The following is a 24,555-nucleotide window of genomic DNA, read 5'->3' as shown; positions in this document are numbered from 1 at the left end:
AGTCCAATAGCCACGTATAGGATGCCACTAGGTACACTGAGTGTTTGCTAGTATAATGGCTTGGTTAGAATGAGTTGTAGTGTGCAACGCAGGCAGACGCGCTCTGCAAATGTCTTTGCACTAGTGGGACTATAGCAAAGTCCAATAGCCACGTATAGGATGCCACTAGGTACACTGAGTGTTTGCTAGTATAATGGCTTGGTTAGAATGAGTTGTAGTGTGCAACGCAGGCAGACGCGCTCTGCAAATGTCTTTGCACTAGTGGGACTATAGCAAAGTCCAATAGCCACGTATAGGATGCCACTAGGTACACTGAGTGTTTGCTAGTATAATGGCTTGGTTAGAATGAGTTGTAGTGTGCAACGCAGGCAGACGCGCTCTGCAAATGTCTTTGCACTAGTGGGACTATAGCAAAGTCCAATAGCCACGTATAGGATGCCACTAGGTACACTGAGTGTTTGCTAGTATAATGGCTTGGTTAGAATGAGTTGTAGTGTGCAACGCAGGCAGACGCGCTCTGCAAATGTCTTTGCACTAGTGGGACTATAGCAAAGTCCAATAGCCACGTATAGGATGCCACTAGGTACACTGAGTGTTTGCTAGTATAATGGCTTGGTTAGAATGAGTTGTAGTGTGCAACGCAGGCAGACGCGCTCTGCAAATGTCTTTGCACTAGTGGGACTATAGCAAAGTCCAATAGCCACGTATAGGATGCCACTAGGTACACTGAGTGTTTGCTAGTATAATGGCTTGGTTAGAATGAGTTGTAGTGTGCAACGCAGGCAGACGCGCTCTGCAAATGTCTTTGCACTAGTGGGACTATAGCAAAGTCCAATAGCCACGTATAGGATGCCACTAGGTACACTGAGTGTTTGCTAGTATAATGGCTTGGTTAGAATGAGTTGTAGTGTGCAACGCAGGCAGACGCGCTCTGCAAATGTCTTTGCACTAGTGGGACTATAGCAAAGTCCAATAGCCACGTATAGGATGCCACTAGGTACACTGAGTGTTTGCTAGTATAATGGCTTGGTTAGAATGAGTTGTAGTGTGCAACGCAGGCAGACGCGCTCTGCAAATGTCTTTGCACTAGTGGGACTATAGCAAAGTCCAATAGCCACGTATAGGATGCCACTAGGTACACTGAGTGTTTGCTAGTATAATGGCTTGGTTAGAATGAGTTGTAGTGTGCAACGCAGGCAGACGCGCTCTGCAAATGTCTTTGCACTAGTGGGACTATAGCAAAGTCCAATAGCCACGTATAGGATGCCACTAGGTACACTGAGTGTTTGCTAGTATAATGGCTTGGTTAGAATGAGTTGTAGTGTGCAACGCAGGCAGACGCGCTCTGCAAATGTCTTTGCACTAGTGGGACTATAGCAAAGTCCAATAGCCACGTATAGGATGCCACTAGGTACACTGAGTGTTTGCTAGTATAATGGCTTGGTTAGAATGAGTTGTAGTGTGCAATGCAGGCAGACGCGCTCTGCAAATGTCTTTGCACTAGTGGGACTATAGCAAAGTCCAATAGCCACGTATAGGATGCCACTAGGTACACTGAGTGTTTGCTAGTATAATGGCTTGTTTAGAATGAGTTGTAGTGTGCAATGCAGGCAGACGCGCTCTGCAAATGTCTTTGCACTAGTGGGACTATAGCAAAGTCCAATAGCCACGTATAGGATGCCACTAGGTACACTGAGTGTTTGCTAGTATAATGGCTTAGTTATCAGTTGGAGTGTGCAGAGGACAAGAGGGTACAGTGGCAGGATTGTGGTGCTCTGGGTAGAGGAATGGAAGCCTGCCTTTCTATTCCCTCCTAATGGTGAAATGCAGGTAGGAAATCCCTGACCTGGGCTACACAGACGCTGTTGCTGTTTGCAGGACCTGTCACCTATGGCTCTCTGACCCTGCCGGTTGGAGCCCTTAAAAGGACTGCTATAAAGTGCTCTCCCTAAGCTGTCTAACGCTGTGTATGCAGCGCATACAGCTGTATCGGCTATAGGACTCAGGAAGACGGAGCTGCGACAGTGATGTCTGACACCAAAGACGCAGAAGGCAGATAATGGCGTCCGTGAAGAAAATGTCCGGTTTTATAATGCAGGGACATGTGACATGCAGATCCTATCACACATGCCGTTGCTTCTCTGGCTCAAAGTCCACTTAGCTGTGTGTGTGTCTGGGATTGGCTGACATGCTGGCCCGCCCCACAAGACGCGCGCACTTAGGGAAGGAAGACAAGAAAAAAAAAAAAAAAAATGGCGATCGCCATTATAGAAACAGCAGTGATCTGAAGGCGCTGTTCACGCACACTATACACTGAAATGTGATAATAGTTTGATTCACAGAGTGACTTACACTATTACAGCAGAAACCAAGCTATGATTTAGCTGTTTTTTGGCTGCTAGAACCGTTCTCGAACGTTTCTAGAACTACCGAGCTTTTGCAAAAAGCTCGAGTTCTAGTTCGATCTAGAACATGCCCCAAAATCACTCGAGCCGCGAACTGGAGAACCACGAACCACGAACCGCGCTCAACTCTACTCCCTGAGTCCTCTGCTGGAGAGGCACATGTATATTGCTGTGGACTTTTGTTTGGACATTAAAACCGTGTGCTGTGAACCTTAATGCCTGGATCCCGTGTCTTCTGCTGCGCAGCCGACCGTGCTACCTCACATATGGTGGAGAATCGGCGGGCATGACCGCCGGTGAGGTGAAGCATCCATCCCTGGTGACCCAGTAGAACATGTCCTGGGTTCGAGCGGCTATACTACAGCCCAAACCCGGCGACGCCATGGAGGACATACTAAAGCAGCAGCAACAGACTAATGCACAGCTGCAAGAGGCTAATGCACAGCAGCAACAGACCAATGCACACCTGCTCCGGGCGTTGGAACGTCAGCAGCAATCCTTGCAAATGCAGGACAAAAGGCACAAAGAACAGCTGGTTCAGGCCAATACACGTCAGCAGCAAGCCTTGCAATTGCAGGAACAAAGACATCAAGAACAGATTATTCTCCTGGCCAAGTCGATCCGTGCCGGACCGGCAGCAACAACCCCGGGACCGGGTGACGACTGCAGCGTCCGGAAAGCGGTGAGACAAGCGTTGCAAAAGATGAACCCGGGGGATGATGTGGAAGCGTTCCTGGCGGTGTTTGAGCGGGTGGCCGAGCGGGAAAAGCTGCCGACCCCCCAGTGGGCTGAGGTATTGTCGCCCTATCTGACGGGGGAACCCCAAAAAGCATACCTGGACCTCTGTACCGAGGACGCCATTGACTATGTGACCCTGAAAGCCGAAATACTGGCTCGGTTGGGGGTGAATACCTATGTACGGGCTCAGCGGGTAAATCAGTGGTTCTATGAGGAAGCCAAACCCGTACGCTCCCAGGCCTATGACTTGTTGCATCTTGTAAAAAAGTGGTTGCAGCCTGACACTCTGAGCCCGGCGCAAATGGTGGAAAGGGTAGTAGTGGATCGTTTTGTGCGCACTTTACCCGTCACCGTTCAACGGTGGGTAGGACAGGGTGACCCGAGTACCCTGGACCAATTAGTGTCCCTGGTAGAGCGGCATGTGGCTACGCAGGACTTGATACGGGACACTGAGACTTTGCGTACCGCCCGTCGGTCCGGCCCCTCCAAGCCTAGGGCCAAGGACCCACCGCTGACAACAGTGCAGGAGTCCCCTACCGTCCCGTCTGAGGCCGCGGCCGCCATTCCTGAGGTCCGGAAGGTTCTGTACCCTAAACGACAACCCGTCAAGGGGGTTTCCGTCCCCATTAGATGTTGGCGGTGCCAGCGGGTGGGACATATGGAAGCCCAGTGTCCACTCACCACGGAGCACATGGATTGTGGGGTTACCCGGCGGGGTTCAATGTATGCTCAGGTGGTGTGTACCGCTGACCTGATCTCCCCAGAGACGGAGCCCCACTTGTGCCAAATACAGGTGAATGGATGTCCGGTTACAGGATTGTTGGATTCCGGAAGCTTAGTGACCCTTGTGCGATCCACCTTGAGGGCTAAAGTAAAGGCCACAGGACGTACCGTGGGGGTGGTTTGCATACATGGGGACCGCCGAGACTATCCCACGGGGATTGTCACCATCACAGCACATTGCGGTCAGGTGCAACATGAGGTGGGACTTTTTAACACTCTTCCTTATGACGTGATCCTAGGAAGGGATCTGCCCTATTTTTGGACTTTATGGAGGGGACCCCCTAAGTCCCCTCAGATATTGGTCAGTCCGGGACCTGAGCCCTACAATCCTGAAACCGGGACGCCTGCCATAGGGGTCCCCATGATAGGGACAGAGTGTGAACCCGATAGGTCACCCCTAGAGGTCTTGGCAGGAGAGGCTGAGATGGTCGAGCCCATCCCGGAGTTGGAGGCGTCCCCGGATACGTTTGGGACAGCCCAACTCCAGGACCCTACGTTAATACATGCCCGGAGTCGGGTGACAGTAGTTGACGGGGTGGCACAGCTGCCCGGTGCCCAGGTAAGGTACCCCCATTTCGCTCTTAAGCAAGATTTACTCTACCGGGTAGATGAAATACGGGGCGTGGGGGTAAAACAGTTGGTGGTGCCCCAGCCGTATCGCCGGCGGGTCCTCGACTTGGCTCATAAACACCTGATGAGTGGCCACCTAGGGGTCAAGAAAACGCAGGAGCGAATATTGCAAAGGTTCTATTGGCCCGGGGTCTTTGGGGAGGTAAAACGGTTCTGCGAAACCTGCCCGGAGTGTCAGCTTACCGCACCCCTGACCCACTTTCGCAGTCCGTTGGTACCGTTACCCATTATAGAAGTCCCTTTTGAACGGATAGGGATGGATCTGGTGGGGCCCCTCGTAAAGTCCGCTCGAGGGCACCAACACATCCTAGTGATCGTTGACTATGCCACCCGGTATCCCGAGGCGATACCTCTCAGACATACTGCAGGAAAGCTTATAGCTCGGGAGTTGTTTGCTGTGTTCTGCCGGGTGGGGTTGCCCAAGGAGATCCTTACGGATCAGGGGACCCCATTCATGTCTAAAGTGACCAAAGAGCTATGCCGGCTACTCCAGATCAAGCAGTTGCGTACGTCTGTGTATCATCCTCAAACGGACGGTTTAGTCGAGCGTTTCAATAAAACCCTGAAAACCATGCTCAAAAGGGTGATTTCAAAAGACGGGAAAGACTGGGATATGATGCTTCCCTATTTGATGTTTGCCATCCGAGAGGTGCCACAGGCATCCACGGGGTTTTCGCCTTTTGAATTGTTATACGGGCGACATCCCCGGGGATTGTTGGACCTGGCAAAGGAAACATGGGAGCAAGAGCCCACCCCCCACAAAAGTGTGATTGAACACATTTTGGGTATGCAGAACCGCATAAGCGCGGTCATGCCAATTGTGAAGGAGCATTTACAGGAGGCTCAGGCCGCGCAAAGCGGCCGCTACAATAGACAAGCCATCGTGCGGACCTTTAAACCCGGGGATCGGGTGTTGGTATTAATCCCCACGGCGGAGAGTAAATTCCTGGCTCAGTGGCAAGGCCCCTACGAGATAAAGGAAAGAGTAGGGGTGGTCAACTATAAAGTATTGCAGCCCGGTAGGCGGAAACCTGAACAAATATACCATGTCAACCTATTAAAACCTTGGCAGGAACGGGAAAGCCTGATGGCTGTTTTTTCCCCACCTCCCTCCTCTTCGGGTCGTTCACATCCGGCTCCAGCGACCCCCGGAGAGGACGAACCGGAAGTAAGGATTGGAGAAGCCCTCACCAAGACTCAGAGGCGAGAGGCCAGACGGTTGGTTCAGCAGAACCCCGATGTCTTCTCCGAGCTGCCCGGTAGGACCAGTCTGATACGACATGATATTGTCACCGAGCCCCACCTGAAGGTACGCCTGAAGTCATACCGGGTACCGGAGGCTCGACGACAAGCCATATCGGAGGAAGTAAAGACAATGTTACGCCTGGGGGTCATCGAAAAATCCCGGAGTGAATGGGCTAGTCCGATTGTCCTAATACCAAAACCCGATGGCTCCTTAAGGTTCTGCAATGACTTTAGGAGATTGAACGAAATATCCAAGTTCGATCTCTACCCCATGCCCCGGGTGGATGAGCTGATTGATAGGCTGGGACAGGCGCGATATTTTACCATGCTCGACCTGACCAAGGGGTACTGGCAGGTGCCACTGACGGAGTCCGCCAAGGAGAAAACCGCTTTTGTTACGCCGGAGGGTCTCTTCCACTATGTTGTCTTGCCTTTTGGGTTACATGGCGCTCCGGCCACGTTCCAGAGGTTGATGGACTTAGTGCTGGAACCCCACCAGGCGTATGCATCAGCGTACCTGGATGACATCATTATTTACAGCTCCGATTGGCAGACCCACTTGGAACAGGTACAAGCGGTGGTGGACGCGCTTCGAACAGCCGGATTGACAGCCAATCCCAAGAAATGTGCATTGGGACTCACGGAAGCCCGCTACTTGGGCTACGTGATAGGCCAAGGAATGATTAAGCCCCAAATTAACAAGGTGGAGGCGATCTAGAAGTGGCCTAGACCCCTGACCACGAAGCAGGTTAGGGCCTTCCTAGGTATCGTAGGGTACTACAGGAGGTTTGTAAAGGATTTTGCGGGACTATCAGCCCCCTTGACGGACCTTCTCAAAGGCAAGAAGTCCGTCATGGTGCGCTGGACTCCGCAGGCCGAGGACTCCTTCCGGGCCCTGAAGGAGGTCCTGTGCGGACAGCCCGTTCTTGTACACCCTGATTTCCGGAAGGAGTTCATAGTACAGACTGACGCCTCTGAGGTCGGCCTGGGGGCAGTGCTGTCTCAGGTGGTTCAGGGGGAGGAACACCCCGTCACCTTCTTGAGTAGGAAGCTCACCCCTCCCGAGCGGAATTATAGCGTAGTGGAGAATTTGTGCCTGGCGATCAAGTGGGCCTTGGAGTCCCTACGCTATTACCTGCTGGGACGGCAGTTTCGCTTGGTGACGGATCACTCTCCACTGGTCTGGATGAGGTCCGCCAAGGAACGGAATGCCCGGGTTACCCGGTGGTTCCTTTCTCTGCAGAACTTCCGGTTTACGGTTGAACATAGGGGCGGTGGGTTGCAGGGCAACGCCGATGCCTTGTCCCGCGGCCCGTGTTTGATGGCGGGAGTTCAACCCCGCACGCTTGAACTGAGGGGGGGTATGTGAGACTGTGACCGGGGTTATCTATGATGGCCGGTATGTCTCGCCCCGGTTGTGCTCACTCCATGATAGAAAGTAAATCCACTCTAGGGTTAATACTGTTTCCCTACAGGCTGAAGGAAGGGTTAAATGGAAACAGGAACGAGGGCAGGTGTGCCGGGTGTGAGGGAGTGAACAGAACTCCCTGAGTCCTCTGCTGGAGAGGCACATGTATATTGCTGTGGACTTTTGTTTGGACATTAAAACCGTGTGCTGTGAACCTTAATGCCTGGATCCCGTGTCTTCTGCTGCGCAGCCGACCGTGCTACCTCACAATATATATATATATATATATATATATATATATATATATATATATCTATATATTAGCTGTAGTACCCGGGCGTTGCCCAGGATAGTAACTATCTCTCTTCGAGTTTCTGTCTGTCTGTCTGTCTGTCTCTGTCTGTATCAGTTTCTCTGTCTGTCTCTGTATCAGTCTCTCTGTCTGTCTCTCTCTATCTCCCTGTCTTTTTCTCTGTGTCTCTCTTTTTCTGTGTCTGTCTGTGTCTCTCTGTCTCTCTCTATCTGTCTGTCTCGTTCCCCGGGGCTGTCTCTTTCCCCGTCTGTCTCATCCCGGGGCTGTCTCTTTCCCCGTCTGTCTCTTTCCCCGTCTGTCTCTTTCCCCGTCTGTCTCTTTCCCCGTCTGTCTCTTTCCTCGTCTGTCTCTTTCCCCGTCTGTCTCTTTCCCCGTCTGTCTCTTTCCCCTTCTGTCTCTTTCCCCTTCTGTCTCTTTCCCCTTCTGTCTCTTTCCCCTTCTGTCTCTTTTCCCTTCTGTCTCCTTCCAGAGCTGTCTCTTTCCCCGGCTGTCTCTTTCCCCGGTTGTCTCTTTCCCCAGCTGTCTCTTTCCCCGGCTGTCTCCTTGCCCGGGTGTCTCCTTGCTCGGCTGTCTCCTTGCACAGCTGTCTCTTTCCCAGGCTGTCTTTTTGCCAGGCTGTCTGTTTGCCAGGGCTGTCTCTTTCCAGTGCTGTCTCTTTCCCCGTCTGTCTCTTTCCCCATCTGTGTCTTTGCCCGGCTGTCTCTTTGCCTGGCTGTCTCTTTGCCCAGCTGTCTCCTTGCCAAACTGTCTACTTGCCCTTCTGTCTCCTTGCCCGGCTGTCTCCTTGCATGGCTGTCTCTTTGCCCTTCTGTCTCTTTCCCAGGCTGTCTGTTTGCCAGGCTGTCTGTTTGCCAGGCTGTCTCTGTGCCTGGCTGTCTCTTTCCAGGGCTGTCTCTTTCCCTGTTTGTCTCTTTGCCTGGCTGTCTCTTTGCCTGGCTGTCTCCTTGCCCGGCTGTCTCCTTGCCCATCTGTCTCTTTGCCCGTCTGTCTTTGTCCGTCTGTCTCTTTGCCCGTCTCTCTCTTTGCCTGTCTGCCTCTTTCCCCTTCTGTCTTTCCCAGGCTCTTTCCCAGGCTGTCTCTTTGCCCGGCTGTCTCTTTCCAGGGCTGTCTCTTTTCCTGTCTGTCTCTTTGCCCGTCTGTCTCTTTGCCCGTCTGTCTCTTTGCCCATCTGTCTCTTTGCCCGTCTGTCTCTTTGCCCAGCTCTCTCTTTCCAGGGCTGTCTCTTTGCCCGTCTGTCTCTTTGCCCATCTGTCTCTTTGCCCGGCTGTCTCTTTGCCCGGCTGTCTCTTTGCCCGTCTGTCTCTTTGCCCGGCTGTCTCTTTCCAGGGCTGTCTCTTTGCCCGTCTGTCTCTTTGCCCATCTGTCTCTTTGCCCGTCTGTCTCTTTGCCCGGCTGTCTCTTTCCAGGGCTGTCTCTTTGCCCATTTGTCTCTTTGTCTGGCTTTCTCTTTGCCCGTGTGTCTCTTTCCAGGGCTGTCTCTTTGCCCATCTGTGTCTTTCCCCGTCTGTCTCTTTGCCCGTCTGTCTCTGTCTCTATCTCTCTGTCCCTTTCCCTGTCTGTCTGTGTTTCTGTCTGTCTGTCTTTTTCTGTCTCTCTCTATCCGTTTCCCCATCTTATTTCCTCACACATCGGCTTTTATACTAAGTTTATTTTGTTCCTATAGCAACCACTGACAGTTGCTATTAATAGACCGTATCTCCCAGCTCCATTCAAATTAATGGAGGCAGGATTTTGGCGATTAACTGCAAAGCGCGGGGTTAAATTTTCCCGTTCAAACATAGTCTATGACGTTCCCTGAGTCACATGGAGTGTCTGTGCAAAATGTCGTGATTGTAAATGCTATGGTGCGGATTCCTTTAGCGGACATACACACATACGCACACACATACACTCAGCTTTATATATTATATATATATATATATATATATATAGTATATATTTGTGTTGATCCTGTACATTAGTGCATCTTTTCTTTACAATATTCCGTTTATCTACCACTGTGGTATCAAAGATCCCCAGTAGGTGGTGCCCTCTAAATATATGTTTTTCTCATAAAGTCCCACTCCTCTGGTAGTGAGGCACAGTGGGTGGTTGCTTTTACAGTACCTGCTCCTCCATGCCTAAGGAAGAACGGGAGTCGGGAACACTTTTTGACCCAGGTTGGTAGGGGGATTCCAAACTGGGTCTATGTATTTCCTCCACTATGGTGTCTTAATGTTTACTACTCAAAAGAATTAAGGTTGGGGGCCTAGATGTCCCTTATACAGTCTTTCTGGATAGTGGTTCTGGGGCAAACATTATTGATGAACAGTTCATTCTCCTGGGTTAGGGTAAGTTCACACAGTGCGTTTTTCGCGGCATTTTTGCGCAGTTTTCATGTGCGTTTTTGCTCAGAAAACTACATGACTTTGCTTCCCCAGCAAAGTCTATGAGTTTTCATTTTTGCTGTCTGCACACAGCGGTTTTTTTCAGCTGCGTTTTTGTGGTGCCACAAAAACGCAGCATGTCAATTATTCCCGCGTTTTTCACTGCGCTTTTCATCCATTGAGTGCAATGGGATGTTGAAAGACGCAATGAGAAACGCAAATAGGTGCGTTTTGGTGCATTTTAGTGCGTTTCTAAGACCAAAAACGCAGCTATAAACGCAGGAGGTGGGTAGTAAAGTGACGTGTACAGGAAGAGGCTTCCTTCTGTCAGTAAACACAGAAGCGTGAATCCTCCCGGTACCGTCACCGCCGCTTCCACCTCCGGTCCTGTGCATGTATGCTGCCTTGCGGCACCATGTCTGGGCGGGAGGTGGAAGCGGCTGCGAAAACAAAAGTTAACAGTAGAAAAAAAAAAAGTCATACTCACCTGTCTGCAGCCTCCCGGTGCCATACCCGCTCCCATCTCCTCCCGGTACCGCCGCTCCGGGTGTGTGCAGTCTCCCCGGGTACGTATGCCTGCAGGATGCAGGACCTGGTGATGGATCATCTGATGCAGTCACCTGACGCATCAGCTGATCGTAAGTCTTGGGCTGACGCCGGCGCCCGGCCGGTTATCAGCGGATGCGTCAGGAGACTTCATCCCTGATTACCGGCAGCTGCTGCAGCGATCGGACGGGATCAGACTCCTCCAATCGCTCTAGGAGCTGCCGGTAATCAGCACATAAGTGAGTATTTTTTTTTTGCACCGATGCATCAGCTGATTGTATAAACGGCTTTTATACAATCAGCTGATGTGTGATGTGCTTCAGCCCCTAGAACCTGACACATCATCTGATCGCTTTGCCTTCCAGCAAACCGATCAGATGATATTGGATCCGGATTGGACGGCGCGGGACCCTTGACCCAGGATTACTGCGGAGGGGGGTTCTTTATTTCAATAAAGATGGAGTCACTAATTGTGTTGTGTTTTATTTCTAATAAAAATATTTTTCTGTGTGTTGTGGTTTTTTTATCTTTATTAGAAATTCATGGTGGCCATGTCTAATATTGGCGTAACACCATGAATTTCGGGCTTAGGGCCAGCTGATAATATACAGCTAGCCCTAACCCCATTATTACCCAGTGAGCCACCCGGCATCAGGGCAGCTCGAAGAGTTGGATACAGCACCAGAAGATGGCGCTTCTATGAAAGCACCATTTTCTGGGGTGGCTGCGGACTGCAATTCGCAGCGGGGGTGCCCAGAAAGCATGGACACCCTGCACTGTGGCTTCTCTATATTTTTGGTTCCCAGCCGGGTACAAATAGGCAGCTGGGGGTTGGGGGCAGCCCGTACTTGCCTGCTGTACCCGGCTAGCATACAAAAATATGGCGAAGCCCACGTCATTTCTTTTTGTTTGGGGAGGCAAAGAAATCCTGAATACAGTCCTGGATGGAGCATGCTGAGCCTTGTAGTTCTGCAGCTGCTGTCTGCTCTCCTGCATACACTATTGGATGGAGTATGCTGAGCCTTGTAGTTCTGCAGCTGTCTGCTCTCCTGCATACACTAGTGGAGAATGAAGAACATATTGAAGAAGGAAATGACATCAGACCTTTTTTTTTTTGTTCATTGATAAAAAACGCATAAAGACGCAGTGAGCAAAAATGCAGCAAAACGCAGCAAAAAACGCACCAAATCACAGCACAACGCGTGCGTTTTTTGCCGCGTTTATTTGACGCGGGTGCGTTTTTGTGCGGTTTTTGCCGCAAAAAACGTACGAAAACGCAGCGTCACAAAAACGCAGTGTGTGAACCTAGCCTTAGAGGTGAAGGAGTTATCTAATCTGGTACAGATTTTTGCCATTGATTTATCAACTCTCTTTTTTGTTTTTTGTTGAGTGTATACAGGGGATGGAACTTCTTATTGGGGTACTCCATTCTGATTTCATAACCTATTATGGACCTTCCTGCACAAATTGTATTAGGGTTCCCCTTGATCACATTACATAACCCCACTGTTGATTGGAAAACCCAAGACAAAATTAAATGGAGTGCATATTGTAAAGAATATTGTTTAGGAACATGTATTTTGGTGTTTACCTCTAGTCTTCCAGATCCTCTCTCAGATTTTGATGATGTGTTTTCTGAGAAGGGTTGACAGGATTTATTTCCATATAGACCTTATGACTGCACCATAAGGTTGAAGCCAGGGGCAAAATTGCCCAAGTGCAGACTGTATAATTTGTCGGACCCTGAGAAACTAGCTCTTAAGGCGTATATAACTGAAAGTTTAGATGAAGGGCACATCAGGCCATCCTCATCTCTAGTGGCTGCTGGTTTCTTCTTTGTTAAAAAGAACGAGGATGTACTATGGTTGTGCCTGGAATTTCATGAGGTCAGCCAGATAACTGTTTGTAATATGTATTCCCTGGCTCTCATTCCTGACCTATTTAAATGAGATTAGAACTAGACCTTGGGAGGGGGTGGAGGGGGGGCTTAAATTTAATCTGAGTCAGACAGGGGGATGAGTGGAAAGGGGCATTAAATACACTGGAGGGGCACTTCGAAAATCTGGTGATGCCATTTGGACTTACCAACACACCTGCATTATTCCGGCATTTTGTTACTGATGTGTTTTCTCATCTGTTAGGGAAATTTGTGATCAATTACCATGATGACATTCTAATATAGTCACAGGATTTTGGGTCTCATTTGGAACATGTCAGACAACTATTACAAATTTGCAGAGTGAATAATTTGTACGATAAAGTAGAAAAATGTGTGTTCGCCGTTCAAGAACTTCCGTTTTTGAGCTACATTATGTCAGGTTTTCAGATGGATCCCACTAAATTACAATCTATTTTGAAATGGGACCGTCCTGAGAACTTCAACACCCTGCAACGTTTTATAGGTTTTGCTAATTATTACCTGAAATTTATTACGAATTTCTCTGCTGTAGCAAGACCTCTTATTGACTTGACTGAGAAGGGTTGCGGACTTCTCTAGATGGACTCAGGGTGCTTGATATGCTTTTGACTGTCTTAAGAAGTGCTTGTTGTTAGCACTACACTCTGCTCAGATGTCATATTCTGACACTCCGCTCGCCCTATGGTTTCTCTCGTGCGTAGGATCAACACAGTCAGAATCGGGCATCAACCTGCTGTGTGCTCATTCATAGGTAGACTAGCAAGAGTTAATCTTTGATAGTCTGCTTGCTCCTTTAATCACATATTGTGGGGAGATCTGTCATATCTGCTCCCCTCCTTTTTATACTGTTGGAATCATTCTACCCATGCCAGCTGCAGTTTATTCTGTGTTGATCTGTGAGGTGTGGTGACTACTGACTACTCTCTCTGGTGAAAGTTGTGTTTAGTGGAGCTTTTTGCTTGGTGCGGTTGTGGAGTGTACCCCTGTTGTTTTGTGCTTCCTTCCTGCTCTTCTTTTCCTCCACAATCTCTTGCTGTCTTATTCTGTGTGTGCGCGTGCTGTGTGATAAAGGTTTGTTTTTTCTTTTGTCTGTATTTTTCTGTAGTTTCAACACACTCCTGTCCAATCTCTCCCTGGGGGAAGAGGGGGAATTAGATCAGGACTGGTCAGGAGCAGGCCTAGTCACCATTAGGAGTATCCATGAGTATAGGGATAGCATGAGGCCCCCTAGCTTGAGTGACAGCTTATGATCCTCAGTTCCCCACTATCCTAAAATCATTCTGACATGGCTCAGGGGTGTTTGAGCAAAGTGTCATTAGCTCTCGCATCAGATGCTATATGGTAGTGTGAGTGCACCTTAATACTGTATTACAACAGGTTAATTTTTGTGCTATAATATGCAGAATATGGCTCATTGTTATGTGAGAAGTATGCAATGAATGCAGTATGTACAATCTATAACATTTACAAGGTGCTCTGTCTTTTTTAGTTGGAATGTGATTTCTATATATTTCAGAACTGTCAGTCACCGCTATTAAATACCTGTCTGAATAACTTTTATTTTCAGGGACATGTGCCTTTCTATGTCAGCGCCACAGCGGGGACTACAGTGTATGGAGCATTTGATCCCTTTGACAAGATAGCTGACATTTGTGAGAAACATGGGCTCTGGATGCATGTTGATGTAAGGTTCTTGAATTAAAGTTTATTAATTTTTTATATAAATGTAGTTTTTATTGAATTATATAAAGTATCAGTTAAGATAAACCCAATGAATTTGTATACTATAATAAAAAGTATATAATACAATACAAAAAGAAAACATTGAACATCCCTTAAAATTTAGACCCTCTAGCGGCTCCTGACATAACTGCATATCATTGCAGAAATTATAGCCTTGTGAAGCCAAATGACTGCAGGGTCTTAATACATCTTTCTCTTAAACAGTTAAACTTAAAGGTATTAAACCAAAAATTGACAAAAATAGACAGTTGACTGACACACTAGGGATAAAGAAAGGGGGTGGGGGACAAAAGCTGAGTAAAACTTATTAAATTGGGCCCAAAAATGATCCCAGGGAGCCCAGGGATATTCAAAACGTTCAACTGTAGCATTTAGCAGTGCCGTCAAATATATCCAATATTCCATTCTGCAAATGTCATAAGTTCTGGTTAGTATGTCCCGATAGGGCTGAGGATTGGACTTTTTCCAATGTGCTGATAGTAACATGACTTTTTTTTTTATTGTGTCTAATAAACTTATTTCTACTCCCATAGGCCGCATGGGGTGGAGGATTGTTACTGTCAAAAAAGCACAGGACAAAACTGAGCGGAATTGAAAGGTACGGTGTTTTAAGCTGGGCAGTTAGTAAGGTATACATTGGTATACATTTTCATTCATTAACTCCTATAGCACTTGTAAAGGGGGAATATAAATTTTCCTTATGCTACAGAGCCCTGTCAGAGTGGAGCTCAGGGCCAGCGTCAGCAACCGGCACACCCGAGCAAATACCATGGCTATGGGGCGCCGGGGAGGCCTACTCGCAGTGGCAGGAGTGGCATACCCCCAATTGCGGCAGGCCATGCCACTGCTAGTTAGGGGGGGCCGGTGCCTGCGCTGTCAATGGCCTCATCTCGCCGAGGATCACACTTTTAATTGTATCAACATCACAGTTGCCGATACAATTCAAAGCAATGGTAGCTGCCTCTCTCATTATTCTCCCGCTGTGTCTGTCTGCGCTTTGACAGCTCAGCAGTTAGTGCTGAGACGTCGGAGTGACAGAGAAGTGGACACGCTGAGTAGACGAAAGCAGTGGGGCAAGGAGGAGAAGTAAGTATGAGTATTTATTGAATCACGGTGGCCTGATGACTATGATGTGCATTAAATGATATGGGGGCTGTATACTACATGAAGGTGCCTAATGCTATGTGGGTCTGCATTATGCTATATGCAGGCTGTATACTACATGAGGGTGTCTAATGCTATCTGGGTCTGCATTGTGCTATATGGGGGCTTTATATTACATGAAGGTGCCTAATGCCATATGGGGCTGCAGTGTGCTATATGGGGGATGTATACTACATGAGGGTGGATAATGCTATATGGGTCTGCACCGTGCTATATATGGGCTGTATACTACATGAGGGTGGATAATGCTATATGGGTCTGCATTGTGTTATATGGGGGCTGTATACTTCATGAGGGTGCATAATGCTAAATGAGGCTACAGTGTGCTATATGTGGTGTTTTGAACGTTGTTTGTGTGGGTGCTGTTCTGAAGCTCCCTCTGGTGGCCAGGAATGGTAGTGGAGCTGAATCTGAGCCTGTGACTCAGACAGGTGTCGGTGTTAATTGGGAATTGGGGAAGTCCTATTGTAGACAAGTCTGGTCTATATAGGTGAGCACTTTTTGCCCAGCTGATGCCGGTTATAATTCCTTGGTCTCTGTTCCTGGTCTGGAGCTTTGTCCTTCCCTGTATCCCTGAGCAAGACTTCTGCAGATAAGTTTTCAGTTTTTGCCTTGCTTCCTGGTTTACACCTTAGGGTGTTGTTTTTCCTTGTTTTGCCTTGTGTCTGTTTTCTTGCCGGTGAAGTTTTGTTTCAATTGTGTTGAGAGCATGGAGGTTTCCCCTGTGCTGGCTTACCTGCAGGAAAAGGGATTTTATCCCTCTCTGATTTGATTATTTGCTCTTCTGTATTTTTGTGTTCTTTTTTGGTATTTTGTTCTCCAATTATTTACAAGAGTACCTGATATAGTGGGGGTGAGGTCGTATGACCTCCAGTGCCTTTTTTACTATCAGGAGTTTGGTATTTTTTCTATAGGGATTTTGCACTGACCCCAATCAGTTCCTTTCCTTTTCTTTATATCGTTTGTTGGGCCTTGCCTTTGCTAATTTTATTTTTCCTATCTGAGTATTGTTTTCCTATATCACCGTAATCTTTGTATGTGGTTGAGCTACCTACTCCTTTGGGAACTACTCTGAGGTAAGATAGATTTCCTCATTTCATTCTGTGAGGCATAGCTAGTTTCTCAGGCTGTGATGTGGCATCTAGATTTTTAAAGAAGAAAAAAGTCCAGCGCAGTCCTCAGAATGTAGATTTAAATGTAGTAGACATTTATTCATATAAATCCATTAAAAATTGTAGAATACAAAGCGGTCAGCAAAATATAGAAATGTTTACAAGGACCCCATCGAACTACGCGTTTCGACACATAGTCTTAAGTCATGTTCCAACATTTCATTGAACATTGATGATTGGGATGCTCATATGCAGCAGGTCCAGAAAGTTTTTCAGATACTTAGGGAACATTCATTGTTCATTAAGGGATCAAAATGTCAAAATGTCTCTTTGGCGCGCAGAAAATTTCCTTTTTGGGGTACATTTTGTCCCTGGCTTCTATTGAAATGGATCCGGTCAAGGATCAAGCCATTCATGACTGGGTTCAGCCGACCTCTTTGAAAATTCCTTCAAAAATTTCTGGGCTTTGCCAATTTCCATCGTAAACTTATAGGCAATTTCTCTAGTGTGGTTAAGCCTTTGACTGATTTGACCAAAAAGGGAGCGGATGTTGAGAATTGGACTTCAGAAGCAACTATGGCCTTCCAAGAGCTTAAAAATCTGACCTATCTTGAATCTGCCAAGAGACTGAATCCTAGGCAGGCTAGGTGGGCTCTATTTTTTTACACATTTCAATTTTGTGGTCTTTTTTCTTTTGGGCACTATGAATATAAAAGCTGATGGTCTCTCAGGAGTTTCTTTGCTGATTCTCTAAATGTTGCAGCGCCATCTAACATTCTGAATGAAGGTGTGGTCCTCTCTGCTATTTCGCCCGATTTAAGGTTAGCACTTCAGAGATTTCAGGGGGACAAACCTGAGAGATGTCCTGTGAGGAAGCTTTATGTTCTTGATCAATGGAGGACTGTATTGGCTGGTCATCCTGGGATTTTTGGTACTAGGGATCTTGTGAGTAGGTATTTTTGGTGGCCTTATTTGTCTTGGGATGTCAGGAGTTTCGTGCAATCTTGTGGGATTTGTTCCAGATCCAAACCTTCTTGTGCACATTTTAGTGGGTTGTTGTTTCCATTACCTGTGCTTAAGAGTAGAGTTGAGTGCGGTTCGTAGTTCTCCAGTTCGCGGTTCGAGTGATTTTGGGGGGGTGTTCTAGTTAGATCTCGAACTCGAGCTTTTTGGTAAACGTTCGGCAGTTCAAGTTACATTCGAGAACGGTTCTATCAGCAAAAGCAGGGCTTTTTACTGCTACAGTGTGCAGGCAGCCATCGCTGGCAGCCTGCTGTAAGCTGGTAACCAAGATAAAGATCGGGTATCCAAGCAAAGCGCTTTCTTTAGTAACCCGATATTTATCCTAGTTACGTTTGCAGGGAGCCGACACTTCCCCGCTGGGCTCCGCCCCCTCCTGCACTCGGCATGTACACACACACACACACACACACACACACACACACACACTCACCTGTCCCCAGCCATGCAGTCCCCGGCACTGGCATCCTCAGCGCACATGGCCCCGCTAGGCTCCACCCACTTGCACTCTGCACACATTACCCCGCTTGACTCCACCCACCTGGGACTCTGCACACATTATCCCGCTTGGCTCCGCCTACCTGGCACTGCACACATGGCACCGCTTGGCTCTGCCCACCTGGCACTCGGCACACATGGCCCCGCTTGGCTCCGCCCACCTGGCACTCCATACACATGACCCTGCTTGGCTCCGCCCACCTGGCACTCCGTACATATGGCCCCGCTTGGCTCCACCCACCTGGCACTCCACACACATGGCCCTGCTTGGCTCCGCCCACCTCGCACTCCGCACACATGGCCCCGCTCGGCTTACCTGTGGTGATGAAGTCCCGCCCTCCCGACCTCAGCTGTCACTGTCCTCCAGTGCCGCCGCTTGTCACATCTACTCCTCTCGCTGCCTGACCAGAGACTGTCACTAGCGGTGACGTCACAGGCTCTCCCGATACTTGGCTGTAAAGGTCATTGAAATCAGTGACAGGTCTGCTATCAGCAGTGCAGGAGATTAGCCCAGGTAATGTACCTCGCTATGCTCCTGAAAGCAGCACTTGTCATGCCCTGCAGTGACCTGGGCTGACCTATTGATGTTAGCTCAGGTCACTGCATTGCTCTCCCAGCCAATGGGGAACATTCTATTCTTCATTGACTGGGACAGGGACTATGGTATGGATCGTCATGGGAACCCCTCGGCTTACAGCAGACCTGGATTTGTTTTTCTTTCTAATAAATTGGTGAAAGAGGGAATGTGTTGGGGAGTGTTTTTTCAAATAAAAATGTGTTTGTCGTCTATTTTTTTTTATTACTCACTGGGTTATGATGTCGGGTATCTGATAGACGCCTGACATCACAAACCCCAGGGCTTGATGACAGGTGACATTACACATCTGGTATTAACCCCATATATTACCCCATTTGCCACCGTACCAGGGCACGGGATGAGCTGGGGCGAAGCACTAGAATTGGCGCATCTAATGGATGCGCCACTTCTGGGGCGGCTGCGGCATGCTATTTTTAGGCTGGGGAGAGTCCAATAACCATGGACCTCCCTAGTCTGAGAATATCAGACCCCAGCTGTCTGCTTTACCTTGGCTGGTGATCCAATTTTGGGGGGACCCCTGTTACGAGGGGGACTCGGGGAAGCGTGCCAAGATGGTATATGGACAGCTTCCGCCGGTCAAGGTCCACTGTGCGGTGTAAGGGACCGCTGCTATGGTGGGAGAAGAGTGAGCGGGTTGCTGCTAGCGATCGTCTGGAATGTCACAGACGATCTGCGTACACCTGTTCGCCCTAACCCGTGAGGGTTGTATGGCACGGGGCTCACAACTCGGTGTACCTGTTGCACGGGGACGCACAGAGGTGCCTACGCACGTGTGCCAGCGGGAGTCACAGGAATATGGCACGAGGGTAGCACAGAGGTGCCCACGCACGTGTGCTTCAGAAACCAGGTGAGTCCGACAGAGATTCAAGGAGCTCACCTGGGACAGGAACACAGCCTGTTAAACGGAATACTGCCGGAGCAGCAAGGCAGGGGCGAGACCTGCAAAATACAATGACGTCTGTACAGTGGCGTGGCAGCACGCTGCCAGACATCCAAACATAGAAGGATGGTCGCGCGCCGCCATGATGGCAGGAGGGGTTTTTAAGGAGATGTAGCTCCAGCCAAGGGCGGGCGCGAGACGGATGTGACCCAATCATGATCTGTGACGTCCTGGCCCGGCCAGTCAGGATTCAGCACATCACCAGCCTCGTTATCTGGCCGTGTGATACCAGTGAGCGAATCAGAAGACGTCACGTGGGGCACATGCTCAACCTCCTGCCTCTGGGTCATAAAGGCGGGATCTTCGGTTTCACAATGTGCAGAGCTAAGGGAAGTCTTGCTGCTTCCCTGAGCATCTATCCTTTGCACACTGTGCAACCACTCCGACCCTCTGCGATGCCGAGCAGGAGGGCACGTGGCAGGCAAGGGATGGGAGACCACTCCATTCCTTACAAGGAGTAAACCACTAGGTGTCACCCTTCTGCTGCATCTATGAGGAGGAAACTCCTGCAGTCTCCCAGACCTTTGGCACTGCTGAGCAGGAGGGCTTGTGGCAGACAAGTAATGGGGGACCACCTCATTCCTTGTAAGAGGAGAGCCACGAGATGTAACATTACCCCCCCGTCTAGGGCCCCCCTGCCGCCTGTGCTCAAAGGCTGCTACCAAACACGGAGCGTGGACATGATCCTCCAATTCCCAGGTCCTATGCTTCGGTCCACGACCGACCCACTCCACGAGGAAGTACCTCTTGCCCTGAACGATCTTTGTTTTAACCAACCTCGCTACTTCAGGGTTGTCGGACGAGGAGTCGGCCGTCGGCCACCAATCATGCCTGGCCTCTAGAACTCTGGTCCTTTTGGACCTGAAGAGGCCCACGACCTTGGAGGTATGGTCCCAGGAAAGTACATCGTTCCGTAACCTAGGGGAAACGAGGGACTGGCCAGGTGGCACCAGGTCTAGGGGACTGGGTGACCCGGTGGTCCCGAGGTGTTCCTTACATGACCCAGCCCAGGACGAAATTTCCCCTGTTGTCTAGTTGAGTATCGGAGCATGCTGTTTCAACCAGGGGAGTCCTAGTAGGATCTCATCCGTCCCTTCTGGAAGCACCAGAAAGGACACCTGCTCATGGTGGCCTGGTGGTACATCCATCCTGAGAGGGACGGTGATCTGGGTAATGGGTTTGACAAGTAGGGACCCGTTGACTACCTGGACACTGATTGGTTTAGGCAACAGGACCAGGGGAACAGAGTACCTAGTTGCCAGGGAGGCTGAAATGAAATTGCCGTCAGCGCCAGTGTCTAAGCAAGCCAGGGCAGGGAAGACAGTGGTGCCGAACTGCAACTGGGCACTGAGGGTTAATTTAGAAGGAGAGGCAGCGTCTAGGGTTCCTCCTCTGATGGAAACCAGACACTGTCTCTTTTCCGATGGTTTTGAACATCGGGTAGCTACATGTCCCCTCTGCCCACAGGCAAAGCAAACGACCGGCGGCCGAGAGCCTGTGGTAGAGGAGACCACTTTGGAGACTTCCATGGGCTCCACAGAGTCATCAACAGAACTGGCTGGGAGACTGGTCTGGTGGGGAAGGAGAGTCAGAGGCTCTGTAGGCCAGGTAGACGTGGGTGCCGAAGAGACCTCGAGCCTCCGCTCCGCGTGGCGGATGTCTATGCGAGAAGCAAGCCGTATCAAGGCCTCTAAGGTGGTCGGCACATCACGCGTGGCCAGCGCGTCTTTGACGAATCCTGCCAGACCCTCCCAGAACACAGGGACAAGGACTTTATCTGGCCAGTCCAGCTCTGCGGCGAGTGTCCTGAACTGCACCGCAAAGTCCCCGACTGAAGTGGACTTTTGCCGAAGGCGTAGGAGTCGCAGCGCGGAGTCATGGGTGACTTGAGGCCCGAGGAACACCTTTCTCATGGCCTCAAGATAAACTGGAAGGTGATTCACCACCCGATCTCCGCGCTCCCACAACGGCGTGGACCATTTTAGCGCTCTCCCTGTGAGCAGGGACTGGACGAATGCTACTTTCGCCTTCTCAGTAGCATAAAGAGTGGAGGACATCTCCAAGTAGGTGGTAACCTGGTTTATAAAACCACGGCACTCGGAGCTGTCCCCGTTGAAGCGCTCTGGGAGCGCAAGGCGAGGCGACTTTCCGCTCAATTCCACAGCCTGAGTAGCCGCTTGGGTGGCAATTGTCGCTAGAGCAGCCTTATCGGGGGAAGACCGCTCCACAGCTGCCAATCGTGACTCCAACTGCTGCACATAATGCAGCAACTGCTGCTGCTCTTCTGCCATAGCCAGACCTTTGGCGCGACCGTAATGTTACGAGGGGGACCCGGGGAAGCGTGCCAAGATGGTATATGGACAGCTTCCGCCGGTCAAGGTCCACTGTGCGGTGTAAGGGACCGCTGCTATGGTGGGAGAAGAGTGAGCGGGTTGCTGCTAGCGATCGTCTGGAATGTCACAGACGATCTGCGTACACCTGTTCGCCCTAACCCGTGAGGGTTGTATGGCACGGGGCTCACAACTCGGTGTACCTGTTGCACGGGGACGCACAGAGGTGCCTACGCACGTGTGCCAGCGGGAGTCACAGGAATATGGCACGAGGGTAGCACAGAGGTGCCCACGCACGTGTGCTTCAGAAACCAGGTGAGTCCGACAGAGATTCAAGGAGCTCACCTGGGACAGGAACACAGCCTGTTAAACGGAATACTGCCGGAGCAGCAAGGCAGGGGCGAGACCTGCAAAATAAAATGACGTCTGTACAGTGGCGTGGCAGCACGCTGCCAGACATCCAAACATAGAAGGATGGTCGCGCGCCGCCATGATGGCAGGAGGGGTTTTTAAGGAGATGTAGCTCCAGCCAAGGGCGGGCGCGAGACGGATGTGACCCAATCATGATCTGTGACGTCCTGGCCCGGCCAGTCAGGATTCAGCACATCACCAGCCTCGTTATCTGGCCGTGTGATACCAGTGAGCGAATCAGAAGACGTCACGTGGGGCACATGCTCAACCTCCTGCCTCTGGGTCATAAAGGCGGGATCTTCGGTTTCACAATGTGCAGAGCTAAGGGAAGTCTTGCTGCTTCCCTGAGCATCTATCCTTTGCACACTGTGCAACCACTCCGACCCTCTGCGATGCCGAGCAGGAGGGCACGTGGCAGGCAAGGGATGAGAGACCACTCCATTCCTTACAAGGAGTAAACCACTAGGTGTCACCCTTCTGCTGCATCTATGAGGAGGAAACTCCTGCAGTCTCCCAGACCTTTGGCACTGCTGAGCAGGAGGGCTCGTGGCAGACAAGGAATGGGGGACCACCTCATTCCTTGTAAGAGGAGAGCCACGAGATGTAACAGACCCCCACGTGTTTTTTTTTAAAAATTATTTATTTAATTTAACATAACAGCGTGGGGTGCCTTCAGTTTTGCATTACCAGCCAAGGTAAAGCTGCCAGCTGTGGTCTGCAGGCTGCAGCCATCTGCTTTACCCTAGCTGGCTACAAAAATAGGTGGAACCCCACGTCATTTTTTTGGCTAAATACAACGCTAAGCACCCCTTAGTGCCACATGAAAGGCACCAAAGGGTGCAAAATTACAAAATGCAGGCGAGTGGGACATTATGTGTCTTTCTGCCACTATAATGACAGAAAAGACTGATATGAAGTGTACAAGCAAAAGAAAATCTGTGAAAAGCAGTAGAAAATGGCACTGGAGTGAACATGTGACCGCCTCATGTAGGTTGAAGCTATGGATCTGTACCGCCCTGGGGGCTCGGCTGCTCTCCGCCGAGCCGCTCGTATCCGGGCTCGGGTTGTCGGTGGCTCGAGCGCCTCCGGACCGGGGGCCACGTCGCTCTGGAAAGGGGGGGATTTGGTTGTTTGGTTTGGAGTGGACCGGTTTCACGGCCGGAGCCGCGGTTACCGGTAACAGTTCGTGACGCCACCCACGGGTCGTGGTGAGGTGATGGGAACCAACGCTGTGATGAGGGTGCGGGGGCTCGTCCGGGATCGGTGGTGGGCCGCAGCTTGGTGTTGACCCCTCCGTGGGTAGGGGGTTTGTTGGTCCCGGGGCCAGGTGGCAGGAGCGGGGGGTTGCAGGACGCAAGGGTTCGCTTGCGGCGCGGTGCCTGATGGCACTGGTGTACTCACGCTTAAACCACACAGAGTCAATGGTAAACCAAGTTCGGTGTAGATCGGTGCCCGCAGCTCGCTGCGTGTGTCCCCAGTGAGGTTGGTGATGTCACCTTTCTCCTGCACCTTTAAATTTGCTATAGTGAATCCTATGCTTCAGCAACGGTAGTTCGCTCCCCGGCTTTTGGGTACCGGTAGAGCCCTTTTGCCTGCAGGCCATGGCCCTTTGGATCTCTGGCCCTTGGCGGTGATTCTTATCCGGAATCGGTGGGCTGTTGCCGTCTATCGGGACTTTGGGTGGGAATGAACCCCTGAGGTCCAGACCCCAATCAGTAGATTTGTCTGAGCCCGGTTGCTTCTGGGCTAAAACTGGGTCTGAGTACCCTTCCTGGTGCTCCGGTTGACTTGTTAGCTCCCCGGTTCGGGTCCGAATGGTCACCACCCTCTTCTCGATCCCTACGGTTCCGCAGTTCAGTCCCTGACTAGACTCCTGTAGACGGCCACCACCATCTGCCTGCCTGACCGTTCCAAGGGGTCCTAGGCTCCGTCCTAGGCCCCTGACTCTCAGCTCGCCACTTTTACTCCTCTCATTACTCCTCTCTCCACTCGACTCACTTGTCCTTTCCCTGCCTCAGGCCAGCAGACTCCTCGGAGGGCATGCCTATCCGCTTGGCTCCGCCCACCTGGTGTGCCTGGCTAGACCTGAGGGAGGCGGTCAGGACTTGTTGGCTGCTGGTGCCTCACTGGGGTGGGGGTGTGTGTGGTGTTGTGTATTGTTACCTGTGACCCCTGGGGGTGCAGGGCTTCACATATTCTGGGTAAATGTATTTTCCCTCCTTCTGTTTTTTTGCAGTACGCAAACAAACGGAAGGCACACGGATGACATGCGGACCGTATATGGAACAGAAACGGATGCCACACGGATGCACCCATAAAAAAAACGAACCGTTTTTTTGCGGACAACAAAAACGGATCGGTCGTGTGAATGAAGTGTTATTCTGGTC

The 24,555-nt window shown here is 50.2% G+C and overlaps 1 protein-coding gene across 1 annotated transcript in view; it reads left to right on the top strand.

The window, feature by feature from the left end:
* LOC142244292 (glutamate decarboxylase 1-like) overlaps window positions 1-24,555 on the top strand; it is a 141,686-nt gene that overhangs the window by 57,563 nt on the left and 59,568 nt on the right. Inside the window, exons 6-7 of the mRNA XM_075316499.1 lie at window positions 13,920-14,036; window positions 14,629-14,693. Coding sequence (XP_075172614.1) covers window positions 13,920-14,036; window positions 14,629-14,693 — 182 coding nt within the window. The remainder of the gene's footprint in view (window positions 1-13,919; window positions 14,037-14,628; window positions 14,694-24,555) is intronic.

This window comes from Anomaloglossus baeobatrachus, chromosome 6, assembly GCF_048569485.1.
Source record: "Anomaloglossus baeobatrachus isolate aAnoBae1 chromosome 6, aAnoBae1.hap1, whole genome shotgun sequence".
NCBI lineage: Eukaryota > Metazoa > Chordata > Amphibia > Anura > Aromobatidae > Anomaloglossus > Anomaloglossus baeobatrachus.
Note: the sequence above shows the minus strand (reverse complement) of the source record. Positions and strands in the feature narration are given on the sequence as shown.